The sequence below is a fragment of the Canis lupus genome, chromosome 26, assembly GCF_011100685.1.
Source record: "Canis lupus familiaris isolate Mischka breed German Shepherd chromosome 26, alternate assembly UU_Cfam_GSD_1.0, whole genome shotgun sequence".
Lineage (NCBI taxonomy): Eukaryota > Metazoa > Chordata > Mammalia > Carnivora > Canidae > Canis > Canis lupus.
Genome location: NC_049247.1, coordinates 6,028,687 through 6,048,010, shown reverse-complemented (window position 1 = coordinate 6,048,010; position 19,324 = coordinate 6,028,687). Strand labels below are relative to the sequence as shown.

General features: G+C 47.6%; 1 protein-coding gene across 4 annotated transcripts in view; it reads left to right on the top strand.

Annotated features, from left to right (window-relative positions):
- DNAH10 (dynein axonemal heavy chain 10) overlaps positions 1-19,324 on the top strand; it is a 131,851-nt gene that overhangs the window by 87,793 nt on the left and 24,734 nt on the right. For 3 of the 4 annotated variants that reach the window (XM_038574799.1, XM_038574796.1, XM_038574798.1), the window contains 9 exons: positions 1,235-1,328; positions 1,875-2,042; positions 2,777-2,965; positions 6,346-6,517; positions 10,147-10,350; positions 10,995-11,075; positions 13,723-13,920; positions 14,463-14,624; positions 16,352-16,526. In XM_038574799.1, coding sequence (XP_038430727.1) covers positions 1,235-1,328; positions 1,875-2,042; positions 2,777-2,965; positions 6,346-6,517; positions 10,147-10,350; positions 10,995-11,075; positions 13,723-13,920; positions 14,463-14,624; positions 16,352-16,526 — 1,443 coding nt within the window. The remainder of the gene's footprint in view (positions 1-1,234; positions 1,329-1,874; positions 2,043-2,776; positions 2,966-6,345; positions 6,518-10,146; positions 10,351-10,994; positions 11,076-13,722; positions 13,921-14,462; positions 14,625-16,351; positions 16,527-19,324) is intronic. The other variant, XM_038574797.1, reaches the window with a different exon arrangement.

Below are 19,324 nucleotides of genomic sequence, written 5' to 3'. Positions count from 1 at the left end.
CTTTTTGTTTATGTTAAATGAAGGAAAGAGTTAAATGTATGGTTAATGCCTGATGACTTGTTAAGCCTGTGACTTGAAGACAGGTAGAGCCAAGAAAGGCAGGTGTGTGGACATGTGGACAGGTGTACTTAGCCCTTTGGTGGGATTGCTCTGCTGATCATTTGTTCCTCATTCTGAAGTTACCTTTTTATTATGCTGAGTGAAGTAAGTCAGTCGGAGAAGGACAAACATTGTATGTTCTCATTCATTTGGGGAATATAAATAATAGTGAAAGGGAATATAAGGGAAGGGAGAAGAAATGTGTGGGAAATATCAGAAAGGGAGACAGAACATAAAGACTCCTAACTCTGGGAAACGAACTAGGGGTGATGGAAGGGGAGGAGGGCAGGGGGTGGGAGTGAATGGGTGACGGGCACTGAGGGGGACACTTGACGGGATGAGCACTGGGTGTTATTCTGTATGTTGGTAAATTGAACACCACTAAAAAATAAATTTATTATTAAAAAAATGAAGTTACCTTTTGCTCAGGCAACTGAATTGTTAGCAGTTGCTAATTGGTTATATTATGTGTGTCTGTAGGAGAAGTAAACACGGAGGATAAAAGGATTTAAATCTAGGTATAGAAATTTTCTTTTTGAAACTAGGCTTATGTATTTACGTTAATGTATATAGATTTTCAAGCATAGTCCGATTTTGTGGATTCATATTGAGTCCACAAAATATTGAAAAGTGAATTAGTTGATGGCTTTTCATATACCCAAACTTATTTTCAGATCTCCATGAAGGGTTTGGAATGACAGTTTAGGAGAAGACAGCTCCAGTATGCAGGGGAGAGTAAGGGCTCTCTGTCAAAAACCAGAGGAAGTTCAAGAACTAGGGCCAGATGGAACTGGTTCTTAAAAAAAGAAGCTGCCAGTGGCCTTGATGCCGATTTTAAATTCATGAGCTCCAGCAAGTAGGAGCAGTGTCAGGTTCTCATTTTATGTCATTTATGTCATTTACAGATAATGTTCTTTTTCTTCCCTATGGAGGATAAATTATAGATGATGATTTTATGGTCTTTACACTTAATTTGTTAGCTTCCATTAAATTTCATTAATGTGAGAACAGGGGGAAGAAAAGAACTATAGAAATGTCCTTTTCCATGCTCTGTGTATCCATCTGAAAATAGTAGCATTTAGCCCCCCTCTCTCTAAATGACTTCATGACTGATTTTGCCCCTTCTATCATGTAGGTTCCAGACAGTGACCCAGATGGTGAGAGTCTGGAGAAACGAGTGTCTGAGAGTCTTCCATGACCGATTAATCAACGAAACAGACAAACAGCTGGTCAGTACATCAAACTATACCAGCAAAATAAAAACTAACCACAAAATTCTTCTCTGGGTGAAATACACAAGTGTAAACCCCTCCCTTACCATCTATATCTTTTTTTTTTTTAAGATTTTATTTATTTATTTATTCATTCATGAGTGACATACCAGAGAGGCAGAGATAAAGGCAGAGGGAGAAGCAGGCTCCCCATAGGGACTCCAATGCAGGACTTGATCCCTGGACCAGGATCATGCCCTGAGCCAAAGGCAGATACTCAACCTCTGAGCCACCCAGGCATCCCATCCTGCCATCTATATCTATCTATATTTATAGTTATAGCTATCTGTGTCTATATATCTGTATCTATTTATGTAGTTCACCAATTGGGGAAAAATACATTAATAGAAGTTGAAAGATTAGGGAGGGTGGATTATTACATACCTTGTAGCAGTTGGAAAAAAGAATTACTTCAGATAATCTTAGCATGTGTTCTTTTTTCTCATGAGTTTTAGCACATATATGTTGTTGAGTTTGGGTCCTTAAATGATCTTCTGTCAAAAGGTACAAGACCACATAAGAGACTTGGTTATGGAACATTTTAACGATGATGCAGAGGTGGTGATGAGGGATCCCATCCTGTTTGGAGACTTCCGGATGGCCCTGCAAGAAGAGGAAACACGCATTTATGAAGACATCCAGGATTATGAGGCAGCCAAGGCCTTGTTTCAGGTTTAGATGGCGTTTACCTTCTCCATAGGCTCACTTTTCCTGGGCGTGCTTCTCAGGGGAGTCAAGCAGTGCAGGGTGCTCAGGAGGCAGAGCTGGGAAGAATACCCATGCCTCTGTCTCAAGGTTCAGAATGTAGGTTTGTGTCCAGGGGTGATTATCACGTCCAGGGGTGCATAGAAAGACCTGAAGAATGTGTTAAACACATGGACCCCTGGGCTTGCCACTCTGAGTTTCCTTCCTTCAAGTCCATGTCAGGTCCCAGGGTTCCAAAGCACAGTCAGGTTTGGGAACCACTCAGCTGACTCTGATATTTTTTTTTTTTTTTAAAGATTTATTTATTCAGAGAGGGCGCAAGAGAGGTAGAGACACAGGCAGAGGGAGAAGCAGGCATCATACAGAGAGCCTGATGTGGGACTTGATCCAGGGTCTCCAGGATCACACCCCGGGCTGCAAGCGGCGCTAAACCGCTGCGCCACCAGGGCTGCCCTGACTCTGATATTTATTTTCATTTTAACTCATGACTTGAACCTGCTCACTGCAGGCCGATCACAAGCCAAGAGATCAAAACCTTAACTGTCAACACTAGATTAGTCCTGTAAACCTAAATGATTTTAATTATTTCAACTGCTATAGATTATTGAAAAGAAAATCTCTTCTCCATTCTTAATTCCTCCTGGACAAAAGGAAAGAGTCTCTTAGAATCCAGTGATCCTTTTAAATTTTTTTAAATTCAGGAAATTCTTGAGGAGTATAATGAAAGCAACACCAAAATGAACTTGGTTCTCTTTGATGATGCTCTGGAGCACCTAACCCGTGTGCACCGCATCATCCGAATGGACCGTGGCCACGCCCTGCTGGTCGGGGTTGGAGGTTCAGGGAAGCAGTCTCTTGCCAGGTTGGCCGCCTTCACAGCTGGCTACGAGGTAAGTCAACCTCCTTTCTTAGAAATAGGTTTGTTATATCAATTTCAGCCATTGGTAGTTCATGCCATGTATAACAGATCATGACATGATGTTTTCATAGAGTGTAGAATTGTTTTTTTTTCCTTGTTACTTAACTGAATGGCTGAAGAATCTAACTTTTGTATTATTTTTGGAATGGAGACTATGTGAAATCAAATTTGAAAGTCAAATAAGAGCAAATCTTGTGGTTTGTGGCACATACTCATATGGAGGAGGGATTGGCCCAAACCTCCATGGACCCAGCATTCAGGTCAGCAATTTGCCAGCTGCTGTATGCTGTATCTGCACAACCAGCCCTCACAATTCTGGGCCATTCTTAGAATCTCTTTAAAACAAAACAAAACAAAACAAAAAAACCCAAACAACAGCTTTATTGAGATGTAATTCACAGGCCATACAATTCACCCATGTGCGATTCAGTGCTCTTTGGTGTGTTCACAGATCACCATAGTCTATTGGGGGACATTTTGTCACCCCCAAAAGACATCCTACATACTTTAGCTTTCTGCCCCTCACCCAGCCCTAAAAAAGCACTCATCTATTTCCTGTCTCTCCGGATACCCTATCCTGGATTCTCATGAATAGAATCATAGAGTACGTGATCTTCTTTGACAGCTTCTCTCACTTAGCGTAATGCTTTCAGGTACCATCCATGTATCAGCAGTTCCTTCCTTTTTGTGCTGAGTCATGGTCTGTTGTCTAGATTGACCACATTCTGTTAATCCATTCATCTCTCCATGGCCATGTGGGTTGTTTCCACCTTTTGGCCATTGTGAATGGTGCCACTATGAACGTTTACATATAAGTCTCTGTGTCAACAGGTGTTTTCATGTCTCTTAGAGACACACCTCACGGTGGAATTGCCAGGTCATACACAAGTCCATGTTTAATCATTGGAGAACTGCCAGATTGTTTTCCCAAGTGACCATATCATTGTATAGTCCCACCAGCACCATGGAGGGGCGGAGCGGGGGGAAGGTTCCTGTTTCTCCACCTCATTCTTAGAACCTTACAGTGAGCCCCTGCTGTGGCCATTGGCAAGTCACCTGCAGGGACCTCTCCAGGTGGAGATGTATACTACACAGGCAGGCCCAATTGTGAAGAGTCATCTCCACAACTCACTTGTTTATTTTTGCTTTTGTTGCTTGTGATTTACTGTCACATCCAAAAAGTCATTGCCAAGACCCGTGGTTTCTTTTCTTTTTTTTAAGCAAATATAAAATACAGGTATTGAGTACCGTGGCATTATGGTTGGTTTGTTCATCCTGGTTGGTTTGTTCATTTAAATGCCTTAAAACTACCAGTAGTGGCCACAACAAAGGATTATACTGATTTATGCTACTGGTAATGTCCATTTCTCCCTGTTCTTGCCAACACTGGCTATTATCAATCTGATATTTGCCAATATTGTAGGCGAAAAATAGTGTAGTTTAAATAAGCACTTCTTTCTTCAATTCATAGTGAAGTCTGAATATCTTCTTACGTGCTCATTGGACATTTGTCTTTTCTCTTTTGTGAGTTGCCTTTTTATGTGCTTATTGATTTGTGAGAACTCTTTATATAAAGAGCAATTGTGGCTAGTCCAATGAATCTAGCTTGCAGTACTTCACCAATATTGACCTTTTATTTAAAGTATTTATAAAAAAAAGTGAAAAAAATTTGGTTGATTTACCTTTAAAATCTGATAAAACATGTAGGGATACCTGGGTGGCTCAGTGGTTGAGCATCTGTCTTTGTATAAGGTCATGATCCCAGGATCCTGGGACCGAGTCCTGCATCAGGCTCCCTGCATGGAGCCTGCTTCTCCCTCTGCCTGTGTCTCTGCCTCTCTCTGTCTCTGTGTCTCTCATGAATAAATAAATAAAATCTTTTTTTAAAAGCCCAAAATCTGATAAAATATGTGATCAAGGGGCACCCGGGTGGCTCAGTTGGTTGAGCACCTGACACTTAATTTCAGCTCAGGTTGTGATCTCAGGGTGGTGGGATTGAGCCTGTGTCAGCTCTGTGCTCAGCAGGGAGTCTGCTTGGGATTCTCCCTCTCCCTCTGATCTTCCTCCTGCTTGTTCTCTCTCTCTCTCAAATAAATAAATAAATCCTCAAAAAATATGTGATCAAAATGTAATTGTTTTATAATTGAACATTTTTCTAGACAAGTTGGTATTTTCTGTTGACCAGCCCTGGTAAATCGGACATTCCTGTGAGGTAGTGGTCATGCATCTTGGCCTTGAGGAATGGCAGAGGATGTCCAAGGGGTGGAGGTGGAGAATGAAAGAGTTCTGGGCTATTGCTGGGCCCCAGGGAGTGGAGGGGAGGTTGGGTAGTGGGATCACAGTGAGCCATTCATGCCTAAGTGCTGTCAGGAGCCTTGGAGGGGATGTGGGGGGCTGTACTCAGGGAGGATGAATGGGGTCTGCCGGCATCAGATGGAACTGCAGGCCGAATATTTGGTGGCAAGTTATCTGTGTTGCCTTGAGTGAGTGAGTGAGTGTGTGTGTGTGTGTGAGAGAGAGAGAGAGAGGGAACTTGAAGGTCTGTGCAACCAAGGGAGTGTGAGCTTGTGAGTGTGAGAGTGCACAGAATGCCATGCAAGGTATGAGCGGGACAGAGGTTGCATGTGCCCTCATGCGTGGGCATGCATTGGGGTTGAGAGGAGGCAGAGGGACCAGGATGTTTAAGTCACTGTAAACTTTCTGAGCAGTCTCAGAACTGAGGTCGGTAGCTTGTAGCTTAGTTCGTGCCCTGAGGCCAAAGAAAATGAACAGATGAGAATGAAGTTTGTGTCCTCATTTACATTTATGTCTACTTAGTGAGATTTTTAAATTTAAGAATTTAAAATGGCTTCTTACTTAGTTTCCCTACATGTCTTCCCACAATCTCTTTCATTTTCAATGAACTCCTAATGGCGGGGGGGGGGGGGTGGGCTTGCACACACATTATGGTTGTACTTGTGTATGTGTGGGTGCTGTTTTTGGCCCATCTCTGTTTCCTCCCCTCACCCCCATCCCCATTCCGGCTGTCCCCCTACCCTGTGACTCAGATGACTCATTTAACAACCGAAGGTGTCCTTTTCTCTGCCATACTCACGTGATCCCATCTGCACAGACCTGTGTCCCCTGCATACTTGTCACCCCCTACACATGTGTGCATGTGCAGCATGTCCGTCACAGCTCACTCAACACCAAGGGATGTCATAGTTTCCTGAGTCTTGGGTTTCTCACTCAACAGTGTTTGTGAAAAATGGCCCGGGTCATCTGGTTTTGCTGTCACTCATCCCCCTTAGCTGCACAGTCTGACCCTCTCTGGGCTGGTTGTCTCACCGCTGTTGTGCTCTGTGTTGGCAGGTGTTTGAGATCCTTCTGAGCCGAGGCTACTCTGAGAACAATTTCCGGGAAGATCTGAAGAACCTTTATCTCAAACTCGGGACTGAGAACAAAATGATGATCTTCCTGTTCACGGACACCCACGTGGCCGAGGAGGGCTTCCTGGAGCTCATCAACAACATGCTGACATCAGGTACCGTGGAGGCTGCTCCCACACGGGGTGCACCGGCTGTATACAAAACCAGGTGAAGGGGACCCTCAGTGCAGGCCTGGTGCGTCACATCCAGATTAGATGTCACTTTCTGGGCAATGATGTGGTCCAGGCTTATGTTTTCACAGGTCCCTCTGGCTGCCCTGTGGAGTCTAGATAAGAGGGAGATAAGAATAGGAGAGGGTGGCAGGTGACAGATGACCTGGGTCTGGATGGGGTGGGGTGGAAGTGAGAATGGAAAGAAGTGAGTGGATTCCTGAGATATTTTGGAGGTAGAGCCTACAGGACTTGTACAGATTGGATGAGGGTGAGGGAGGGAGAGCCCACCCAGGGTGGCTCCCAGTTCTGGCTGGTGTGAGTAGCCCCGTTGCTAGGAGGGGGAAGAGTAGATGTGGGTTTGTGCCACTAGGAGGGTGTGGAGTGTGCTATACTTAGGAGAAATCCAAACGGGAGGTCAGGTGGTATATTGATTTGCTAGGGCTGCTGTAACAAAGTACCACAAAATGGGTGGCTGAAAACCACAAATATTTGGGGCACCTGGCTGGCTAGGTCAGTGGAGTGTGCGACTCTTGATTACAGGGTTATGAGTTCAAGCCCACGTTGAGGGTAGAGATTACTTTTAAAAAAACCTAAAACCACAAACATTTACTGTCTCACAATCTGGAGGTCCCGCATCAAGGTGTTGGCAGGGGTGGTTCCTTCTGGGGCTCTGGGGGAGAGTCTGTCCCAGGCCTGTCTCTAGCTTCTGCTGATTTGCTGCCGGCTTCTGTGGATTCCTTGGCTTGTGGATGCATCACCCTGGGTCTGCCTTCATGTTCTCCCTGTGCATGTATATCTGTCTCTGCACCCACATTTCCCCTTTTTATATAATAAGGACACCAGTTGCCCTGGCTTAAGACCTACCCTGATGACCTCATTTTAACTTGATGACTTCTGTAAAGACCCTTTTTCCAAGTCAGTTCACATTCTGAGGTCCTGGGGACTTCAACATCTCTTTTTTGGGGGAACACAACTTCACCTGTAGCAGATGGACTATGGGGGCCAACTTGTAGGGGTCTGGTTCTCAGAATAGGGGCCCAGGGTGGAGATTTCAATTTTAGCATCACTAACAGGCTTGGAGAGCCACCATCTGTGGGGAGAGTGTGAGAAATCAGGTGAGTACAGGACTGGGTTCAGGGAGAAGGTGGGGAGTGAGCCAGAAGCTGAGATGATAGGAGGAGAACCAGAAGCGAGTTCCTGTGTCTCTGGCAGTACACACAGCTGTGATCTAATTACAGCAGGACACGAAGCACCATCAGCAAAGGGGAAGAGGCACATGCCGGGGGAGGTCTGGGGAGCCAGGCACAGGCTTCCAGAACTCTCTTCTATGGCAGTAACTATGGCAGTCACATAGGACATGTTTAACTCCTCCCGCATCTGATTCTGACAACCTTTGTGAAGTGCCATCTCCTGGGAAAGCCCATTAGAAACTCAGAACCCAAGGGTGTTCAGTGGGGGCTGGTCACGGTGGGCACCTGCTGCCTGGCACCAACCCACATTCCAGAATCCCAGAGGGGAAGCAGGTGGTCAGTATAAACCACACTTTGTGCAGATGAGGCACTCTGATCAATGAATGGTGGTGGGAATCCTCCCCAAGTCCAAGTTCCCGGACGCCGGCCAAGGGCCAACCCCGTAAGCAGGCCTCTGTAAGGCGTGCAGCCCCAGGCCTGCTGCGTCAACTTGGTTCTGTACGGGAACCCATGGGATATTTAATAAGAATGCAGGCTACTCATTTGAAATGGTGTAGATAGAGTGAGATCAATGGGCCTGAGCTAGCGAGAATCTGGCAGCTCTCCTGTGCTCAGGGGGCTCTCTCTGTGCCTTCCTGCGAACCCCATTATTCCAGAATTTTCATTAGGCCTGAACTGCGGAGTGTGTCCCCTCTTGACCTCTTCCACATTTCATTGTGCTTTCTCATCTGTTTCTGGAACCTGTCCCTTCCTCGGCATGCCCTCCAGCCTCCATCAGAGCCAGACCCTTCTCATGTCTGACCTCAACTCTTCACGCACGTCTGCGCTGATCTTGGCTTCCTAGAACACCGCCGCCCGTGCACGGCACTGGTTCCCTTTCTCTGAAGCCTCCAGTGCTCTGGTCTCCGCAGATTGCCTTCTGTTCCTGCAGCCTGTGTTCTTTCCACCTCCTTATTTGCTGTCCTGTCCTGCCCTGCTCCTGCCGGCCACTCTCTCCCTCTCTCATCAGCCTCCACGGTTGCAGGTGCTGGCAGTGCAAGTCAGGTTGGCTTAGCGAAGTTCAAGAGGAATGGAGGAGTCAGGGCTGTTTCACAAGCCTGAGAAAGCCCAGGGGGCTTGGTTGGACCCAGGTGCTCAAAAGATTGTGGCTACGGGTTCATCCCTCCTGTGCCCCATCTCGGCTTTACCATTTTTCTCTTGTATTTGCATTTTTGGATTTTCCCAAAGCAATTCAAACAAACAAACAAACAACAACAACAAAAAACCAAGCCCCATCGCATCGTCCTGGCTTACCCTGGGTGAATGAGACCATCTTTCCCAGATGTGGGGGCCAGGCTGCCTGGAAGGGCTTCCATCAGCTGGCTCAGCTTATGCACCCACGCCCGAGCCAACTGCCTGGGGCTCTGATGGGGCCGCCAGCCCACCCAAAGCCTATGCAGGTGTATGAATGGAGGAGAAGTGATTCTCCAAAGGGAAGAGGGACCGGTGGCCGGGAAGAGGGGATGGGCAGGGAGGGAGGGGCACAGACAGCAGAACTCCTTTCCAGACTAACGTCAGGTTCCATGCTTCCTCCCAATTTTAGCTCCAGTGCCCTGCAGGGCCTCTCCCCACCAAAAGAAGCCCCCTCCACGGTGACAGCTTCGTGGGTCCGGGATGCCCAGGCACCACAGTCCAGCTCCCAACACGGCATTGAGCACATGCTTCCTTGGGTTGGCATCAGACTTTCCGCACATGGGTTGCAAGCGTGTGAGCAGGGCTAGAAGCGTCAATCTGTCCTTTTCTGTGCCTGCAACCCCCGCTGCAGGGCTGGGGTATATATTCTGTGAAGGCTGAGAGTGCTCCAGGGAGCCTCACTTAATAGCTCCCCGGATGGTCCAGGTTACTTATTTTCTGAAGCCCTTACACTGACTCGGCAGCAGTTTCTCATCCCTGGTCCTCATGACATCAGTGGCAGGGGAGTCTTTGCTGCGGGGCTGTCCTGGGTATTACAGGCTGGCTGGCAGCACCCCTGGCCTCTCCGTGCCTGATTCCATTAGCATCCCCACCCCCCAACACACACACAAACTGGGGCAACCGAAAATGTCTCCGGACATTGCCAAGTGTCACTTAGGGGGCACAGTTGTCCCTGGTCAAGTACCCCTGCTTTGCCGCTCACGATCACCCCCCCCAAGGTACGCGGGAGGCACTTATTCCTCCCATTTCACTGATGAGATTGAGGCTCAGAGGGATTCACCCTCAGTGTATGAGCCTGGGGCCTCAGAGTTAGGGCCCCTCACCTTGGCGTCCTCTGCTCCTCTGGTAATGCTGTGCTCCCGTCATTTCAGTGCCTAGAGGAGACTATAACCCCGAGGCTGAAAAACCCATCATGTCTCTGTTTTCTAGGAATCGTACCTGCACTTTTCCCAGAAGAGGAGAAAGAGACGATCCTCAGTCAGATCGGACAAGAAGCCCTGAAGCAAGGGACGGGCCCGGCCAAAGAGTCTGTGTGGCAGTACTTTGTGAACAAGAGTGCAAATAATCTGCACATCGTCCTGGGCATGTCGCCGGTGGGGGACACCCTGAGGACCCGGTGCAGGAATTTCCCAGGTGCCCCTGAGCTGAGCCTGCACATCCTCTCCCCCCCCCTTCCGCAGGGCAAAACAGGAGACGGTCACTGGGCAGAAGCGTGGGCTCTGCTGTGTAGTGTGGGTCCCACTGTGTCCCCCACAGCTGCCAGCAGGCTCTCGAGCTGCCCACAGTGGGTGCTGTCCCCTGATGCGAGGAACGCTCATGGGCCCCAGTGCCCAGCCCCTAGTGAGCTCTCCGCTCTCTTCCATCTGGAACATTTTGCCAGCCTCGTGGAAGGTGCAGTACCTAGACCTCTAGAGTGGAGGTTCTGAATTTATGGAGTGATTTTACTGGCCCCCACTCAAGGACATTTGTCAATGCCTGGAGACAGTTTTGGTTGTCATGCTGGGTGGGGCAGGGAGTGTCCTACAGTCCAGCTGATGGAGGCCCAGGTGCTGCCAAATATTCCATGCTGCACAGATAGCGCCCCTTCGCCCCCCGCCAGAGGATCATCCAGCCCAATGCCAGTCACACTGAGGTTGAGAAACTCTGCTTTGAGTGAATTATTCCTGGACACGTCCAGCTCTTTCACCAATGCGCTGGGTGCTGAAGACCATGTCGATGTCCTCAAGCATCTCAGGGTTGCCAACTGGTCATCTCTTTTGTTTCTCCTTCTTTTCAAGGTCTTGTGAATAACACTGGTATTGACTGGTTCATGCCCTGGCCTCCTCAAGCCCTGCACGCAGTCGCTAAGTCATTTTTAGGTACGTGCAACAAAAATGACTTGTTGGCGCCTTTCTGACTTTGAATTTTGGTCCAGTGGATCCTGTCACCGTTCGCCCCTAAGGCCATAAATTGTTTTTAAGTTTGTTAGCATATTTTTGGTTTACACTGTTTTGATCTAAAGGGATTTCAAAGGACTGGGGTGCCTAGGTGGCTCAGTTCAGCGTCCAACTCTTGATTTCAGCTCAGGTCATGATCTCAGGGTCCTGGGATGGAGCCCCACAATGGGCTCTGCACTCAGTGGGGAGTCTGCTTAAGGATTCTCTCTCCTGCCCCTGCCCCCACTCATGCTTGCATTCTTTCTCTCTCTCTAATATAAGGATGTTCTAAAAAATAAAGGGATTTCAGGGAACTTACAAGGACAATTTAGGATAAAATTGATCAGATACCATCAAAGCAGGGGTTGGTGCACCAATTGTGACCCATAGCTTGTTTTGGTAAATAAAGTGTGATTGGAACACTGACTTATTTGTCAGTGAACATGGTGGCTCTGGCTGCTTTTAAGCTTCAAACTGCAAGGTTGAGGAGTTAGAGCAGAGACCACATGGCCCATGTAGCTTGAATATTTACTGTTATGCTGATCCTTGCCCCAAAGGATGCCCGAAGGACCTTTTAGTGGACTGATTATCAGTCAGTGCTGAATTTTCTCAGAAGTTTCAAACACTTAAGTCCTTGATTATTAATTTTAATCTTTGAAATAAGAAAGCAAGTCAATTTATCTTTAGGGAAAAAGCTTTTTATCTGCAACTAACTTGAGCAGATTGATGGCAAATGACACCGGGTGGCCTTGTAAATAGTTTCTACCTTATAAATCTGTATTTAGTAAATAAATAATTTGTCCCTTTACACAGGGAGCACTCATAATTTTAACACACAAGGTAAAGGGGCTAAAGAATGGCTCTGTGCTGACAGTCTAACTTAGGAATCAGCAAACTTTTTCTGTAAAGGAGCAGATGATAAATATTTTCAGCTTTGTGGGTCATACAGGCTCCATTGCAACTACTCCTGCCACTGAACCATGACGGCAGCCACAAATAATGTGTACGGGAGCAGGCATGGCTGTGTTCTCATGAAACTGTGTTTACAAAAACAGGCAGTGGGACAGATTTGTCCTGCATGGTCTGCCAACCCCAGTATAGATAGATGCACCTGAGCTTCCATGGGCACGCGAGCCATCCCTGCATGTTAACAGCACTTAGGTTTACTTTCAGCATTCAGTGGCTCTGTGTCATAAATAACACCACATGGAATTCGCTTAGAATTTTTTTTTTTTCGGGCAGCCTGGGTGACTCAGTGGTTTAGTGCTGCCTTCGGCCCAGGGTGTGATCCTGGAGACCCGGGATCGAGTCCCATGTTGGGCTTCCTGCATGGGGCCTGCTTCTCCCTCTGCCTGTGTTTCTGCACCCGCCCCCCCCCCTCTCTGTTGCTCATGAATAAATAAAATCTTTAAGAAAAAAAAAGAATTTTTTTTTCTTGGAAGAGAGTCCCTGGCATTGGGCTAACTGTGCCCCAAAGTATGGATATTTGTAAGGCAGAGTTTTATTTTATGGCACAGATGCCATAAAATAGGCCTGTAGGCTGTGGTTTCCCGGTCCCTGGTGTAACTTAAGGTCAAATCCACAGCATCTGGCTGAATGGTTACTTTTGGCCAATCTTTTTTTCCTTCATTTTAATTGAAGGCACATTCTGCTTTGCAGTGAGTGTGTTTTGCCATCTGTCAGATAGTCCAAGGGACGTGGGTTTAGCCCTGGAAGAGATGATTGATTTATTGCTTTAACAGACTTAGAGGGAGGCCTGCTTTGCATACACTCTGTGCTGGGGACAAGGGACACACCAAGGACGCTGGGTGTATTTCCCTCCTGAGACCCTGAGACCCCCTCCCCGAACAGTGTCACAGCCAGAGGAAGGGAAAGAGAAACTGCTGGAGCATGGACGGTCCTGTGGTCCAGAAAAAACACCAGCCAACTGGCAGCTACTCTTTTCCTTTCTCTATTAAACAGTTTTAATACCACTTTTTTTTGTATTGTGGTAAAACATCTATAACATAAAATTTGCCATTTTAACCATTTTGAGGAGTGAAGTTAGTGGCATTAGGTACATTCTTATTGTGCAGCTGCCAGCACCATCCAGCTCCAGACCTCCTTCCATCTTGTAAAACCAGAGCTGCTCCCCATGAAGCACGAACCTCCCATTCCTCCCATTCCAGTCCCCCAGGAACCTCTCATCTACTTTCTGTCTCTGAATTGCCCTGTTCCAGAGACTTTGTGTGAAGTCTAGTCATGTAACATTTGTCCTTTCGTGCGTGGCTTCTTATACTCAGCATGTCTCAAGGCTCATCCACATTGTGTCATGCGGCAGAGTTTCCTTTCTTCATTGAATGGATGGACCACATCTGTTTATCTGGTCATTTGTTGGTGGACACACAGGTCACTTCCAGTTTTGGCTGTTGTGAGTAGTGTGGCTGTGTGCATTGGCCCGCAGGAGTCTGCTTGAGTCCATTTTCAGGTCTTTGTGGGTCTGCACCTGGGAGCAGAATTGTTGGGTTGTACAGGAATTCCGTATCTGACTCTTTGGGAACCTGCTCTTTCCTGTTGTCTAAGAGGCATTTTTCCCATCCTTTCTCTTCAGGGACAAATCCGATGATTCCGATGGAAAACATAGACAGTGTGGTAGAGCATGTTGTTTTGGTCCATGAATCCGTGGGTGAATTCAGCAAACAATTTCTACAGAAATTGAGGCGTAGCAACTATGTAACACCCAAAAACTACCTTGATTTTATTAACACATATTCAAAATTGCTGGATGAGAAAACCCAGTATAACACGGGTAAGACATGGGAATGGGATGGTGAACAAGTGAGGATCCAAGGGCTGACCTTCTCTTTAAGTAGGTGTTTTATTAGCAAGACCAGACACACTCCAGATTGAGACAAAATACTGCATGTTCTGGATATTACATCTTAGAGTGAGTCTTCTGGGTGGGCAGAGGCCTGGCATGCTCTTCTATTCGTCAGTGTTGGGTCTTGCACTTTGTAGCTCTACCTCTTCACTGCTTAGAGATATGATCTGATGGCAGCAGCATGCTCTGTTGGAAAACGCTTTTGAAAAAAATTCTGTGAAAAAAAAAAAAAAAGAAAAAAATTCTGTGGCTCCAGCCATTGGCCAAGGGAAGCATGGTTTTCAGAAATACATTTATTTTGGCCAATGTGGTCCCAGCATGTCAGTGGAGGTACTGAGCTATGCTTGCTTGACATCTCATGAAGATGACTTTCTTAATTGAGCCCCAATGGGATGAATCACAATGAGGCCCCTGGAGCGCTGGGAATAGCGCCTACCCTGGTGATGAGTACAGCTCCTCTCTTTCCTCAGCTCAGTGCAAGCGTCTGGAGGGTGGGCTGGACAAGCTGAAGGAGGCCACCATCGAGTTGGATGAGCTGAACCAGAAGCTGGCCGTGCAGAAAGTGGTGCTGGCGGAGAAGTCTGCTGCCTGTGAGGCCCTGCTGGAGGAAATTGCCACCAACACAACCATTGGTGAGTGTGGGGCCAGCTCTCGGGGGCGGGGACTCCCCCAGGTAGGACAGGGAGACATTCCTGAGAAGCTGCTTGTCAGCCCACTGTTCTTCTGTGCTCGATGACCATTCTCGCACGCAGGTCTTTTTGGGCCCCTCCTGCTGGTTCCATGCCGCAGTGAGCTCCCCTACAGTTATTCCAGCCTCCTTCCCACCCGCGCTGCTCTGTTCCATCTCCTCTGGGATACTACCTTCCCTGCAGACCCCTCTTCTTGTCACCCTGACAATTCTGAGGGTTTCACGGTTGTGACCTCACCTCCTCCTTCCCATGTGTGTCTTCCTGCTGCTCCAGCAAGAAACTCCCCCAGGGCCAGGATCCTTCATAGTGGCAGGGCCTGTACACACTCTGCACCCTACAAACGCTCAGGCAATGCTTGACTGCGGACATGACTCCCTAGGGAATACCGAATCAGAAAACACAAGGGCATCTGGCATACATTTATTGAGTACCACCCACTGTTTTAGTTCTCTGGGACCATTTCCTGAAGCAGAGTCAGCATGAATTTTAGCAGCACCCCGGAGTGCACAGGAAGGCGAGACACCAGAGTGGTTACAAGTGTGGCCATGGGTGCTCAGGCCATGGGCTCCAGTCCTACTCGGGTGCCCTCGGACAAGTGACAGCATATTCATTTCTTAGAGCTATGCAAACAAATGACCCAAGTGTGTGTTTGTGTGTGTGTGTGTGTGTGTGTGTGTGTGTGTGTGGGAGGGGGGGTTTCAAACAACAGAAGTTTAGTCTCTCACAGGTCTGGAGGTCAAAGTCTGAAATCAAGGTGTCAGCAGGGCCATGTTCCCTCCAAAGGTTCTAGGGGAGGACCCCTCCTTGCCTCTTGCAGCCTCTGGTGGTTTGCTGGCAATCGTTGGCTTTTAGGTTCATCTCAATGTCTGGTGCCATTGGCACATTACCTTCTTCCCTCTATGTCTTTGTGTCTTCCTGCAGTCTTTTTATAAGGACACAAGCCATTGGATTTAGGACCCACCCTAACCCAGTAAGACCTCATGGGGACTAATTAGATGTACAAAGACCCTCTTTCCAAATAAGGTCACATTCTGAGGCTGCGGGTGGGCATGGATTATGGGGGACACTGTTCAACACAGTTCACCTACTGTGAACTGAGCCCTATTCTAAGCATTGGGGTTCCAGCCCTTGGGGAGATGTCTGCATTCTAGTGAGTGGAATCAGACAATCAGTGAGCCAGTAATTAGGTGAAATGCCAGATTTCTATCAGTGTCATGAAGGAAAGAGCAGTGAGATCGAGAGCGATAGAAGGGACAGGCCACCTTAGGAGGGGTGGCTTTTGTGTGGGGCCTGAATAAACCTAGGAAATGGTGATGAGAAGCAGAGAGAACTCTGTCTGTTTCTCCATCTGCTCCAGAAAGGCAGGGCAGCCCTGGTGTCCTCAGCTCACACTGGCCAGCAGGGTTGGGGGCTGGCCTGTGGAATGGAGTGGTGGGACATGGGGGTGGCCAGTCAGAGTCAGATCAGTGGTCCTGGTGTTGGAGACCCCATGCCCCGTGAGGACTTCTATTCTAGTAGTAACACCCTAGGCCATCGTATTGGCCAAAGTGAGTTAGATCCCCTGACAGCCCACCACTGACCTGGGAGAGCTATGTGCCACTTTGTCCCAATGGTTGTGGTCTCTCCCCTCCCTGCCCAGTAGCTGCCCTAACCTGCCCCTCCCCCCACAGCTGAGGAAAAGAAGAAGCTCGCAGAAGAAAAAGCCATCGAGATAGAAGAACAAAACAAGATCATTGCTGTGGAGAAGGCTGAGGCTGAGATGGCCCTGGCCGAGGTCATGCCCATCCTAGAGGCCGCCAAGCTGGAGCTGCAGAAGCTGGACAGATCAGACGTGACCGAGATTAGGTAACTGATGGCAGTCTCTGAGTGTGCTCGGCCACCTGTGTCGCTCCTGACAGCAGCTACTGTCATCACAGCAGATAGGCATTCCTAGAGCCATACTGCAGGCTGACTACTGTGCTATAAACACTTCCCTGGGTGGGTGCTGGCATTGCTGTTATCATCCTTGTTTGAAGATGGGGAAGGTGAGGCCCAGGGTGGTGAGGTGGCTTGCCCCAGGTGCCCCCACTCAGCAGGTCGCAGGGCCTATTGCCTTTGAACTTGGGCTGTCTCACAGAAGGGGACTGAGTTCCGGAGTGGGGTGTGCAGGAGAGGTGGGGCTTCACAAGCCAGTGCTCTCCTCAGGAAGCCCACTACTGTCTGCCCTGAACACCAGCCAGGCACCTGGTGCAGGGGGCAAGCGCCCTGCTGAAAATACTGTGACAGCTGTGTCTCTGAGGACTGATAGGGGATGCTCTCATCCACTTCAAGCCAAGCCATGTGCATGTGGGGAAAGTGGCTCTTCATTGTGGCCCCAGGCATTTGGCAAGTCAATCTGTGAAATGACTGCAGCTCCCACAACCAGAGGCCTCCCAGGAGAAGGGGCCCGGGATGGCGCCGGCGGGGAGCTTTCTCCCCACATTGTGTGGTCTGACCCTAGGGTGCCCCTAATAGAGCTCACTGGTAAATGTAGCACCAAGACTAAAGGCAGGAAGGAGCACTCCCCTGTGTGCTGGCCCCACACACAGCTCCCCACTCCCCGGTGACCCCCTCAATCCCTCAGCTCTCCCCATCACATCCTCATTTGCAGGAGGGGTTCAGTCCCCCGGGCCCCACAACCAGGTCTCGTGTTAGAGAGACTCCTGCTTTCAGGTCAGGATCAGAGGTTGACTTTCCATCTTGGGCTCTGGGAAGAATGAGGCTTGTTCTCTATGCTTCTCGCTCTTACTGAGGGCTGAACAGCCTTCCTTTGCCCTTGTTGTTTGCTCGGTAGTGAAACATGGCGATTTGAACAGAATCTTCAGCTTGTTCCATGGCAGAGGACCCAAGCAGTTCTTGGGAGGTGATCTGCAGATGCTCCTGCTGTTAGCAAGAAGGCATTGTTTCAGTTTTCCAAAGTGGGGTTGAATGAAAGTATAAGGACAGTCGTATGTGTCAGATGTCCGGACCAGGGCCTGGAACAAGGCAGAAATGCTTACCAGCTTGTGCTCTAGGATAGGCCATCAGCATATACGTTTTCAAGGGAAATGGCCAATCACCAGTTACATGAATTTTGGGCACCACTCCCAGGTCAGCAGCATAAAAATACTGCGAGAGCATAGAGCTGGGGAGTTTTGAGGTGGGTTTATTTGGAGAGGTGGGACTGTGAGTCCCCCATCAACCCAACGAGGGGGTGCAAAATGGGGCTATGGGGTTTCTACAGAAGTAAACGGAGAGCTTGCTATGTCCCCTGCAGTGAGCAAGGGATGCCTGCCTCACACCCAAGACAGGTGTCAGATAGATGCTCAGCTCCTTTCTGAGAAAGTGGAAATGGCCTATGACCTAAAAGGAAAAAAAATTTAAATTTTAAAATTAAAAAAAAATTTTAAGTAACTATTGGAATAGATATGCTCATGCATGGCTCTGTCTCTTATGGGCTGTGTGACTTTTGGCAAGTCACCTAGCCTCTCTGTGCTGCAGTTTCTTAATTTGTAACATGTGGATGATAACTGTCCCCATGGCATCAGGGCGATGTAGAGGATCGACTGAACTATTATATGAAGAGTTCTCAGGATTGGGTTGACCATGCAGTCAGTGCCAAGTAAGCATGAACTAGAATCATGGTTCCAACATAAAAAAGACATTTGAAAGCCCCTCCCACAAGCCCCATCAGCTTAGTACCCCTCCCCCCACACAACAGATATCCATTGCCTTTCAGTTCTCATGTATCCATCCAGAGAGTTTTTATGCAAGATCAAGGCAACCAGGTAATACATGTGTCTCTTGAGTTCCCAACTTTAGACTCTGAAGTTAGTAGTAGAACAAGGGATACCTGAGTATTCTTTTTTCTTCCTTTTTTTTTTGTGTGTGTGTGTGTAAATGTCTGCACACATTTTCCTATATCTTGGCTTCTCCAGTGTACAATGCATTTTGGAGATCTTTTGCATGTTGCCATAGGATGAACTTCCTCAATATTTCAAAAAAGCCCATCATATTTCACAGTGTGGTTGTGCCATTATCTATTTAACCAGCCCCAGTTTATGAATCTCTTGCCAGTCTTTTGCCTTTATGACTTGCATGGCAAAGAATAATCCTGACTATACTTAATTCTGCAACTGGGTGAGTCCACTGGAAGGGCACACTTCCACAGATGGAATTGCTGAGCTCAGGGATGTGTGCGTTTATAATGTCTACAGCTACTACTATTTAATGCTCTCCCTGAGGGTGGAACCAGTTTATCTTCTACTTACAATCCATGTGATTTGCCTGCTTTTTCATAGCCTCACCAACAGAGAACATTATTATACATTTGAATTTTTGCTCATTTTGTAGATGAAAAATAGTATTGTGTAGTTTTAATGTGCATTTCCCTATTGCAAGTCAGGTTGGCCTTTATTTCATATGTGAAAAATGTGTGTAAAGGTTGTGTGTATTTCCTTTTCTGTGAACTGTTCATATGCTTTGCCCATTTATCTGTTGAATTATTATTATTGCTTTTTTCCTCCTTATGCATTTCTAGTGGCTTTTTTTAAGGTTTTTTAAAATTTTATTTTTTAAAAGTTAATATGTGCATAAAAGGAAACTGAAAAACACAAGAAGGAAAGAACAAAGTCATCCATAATCAC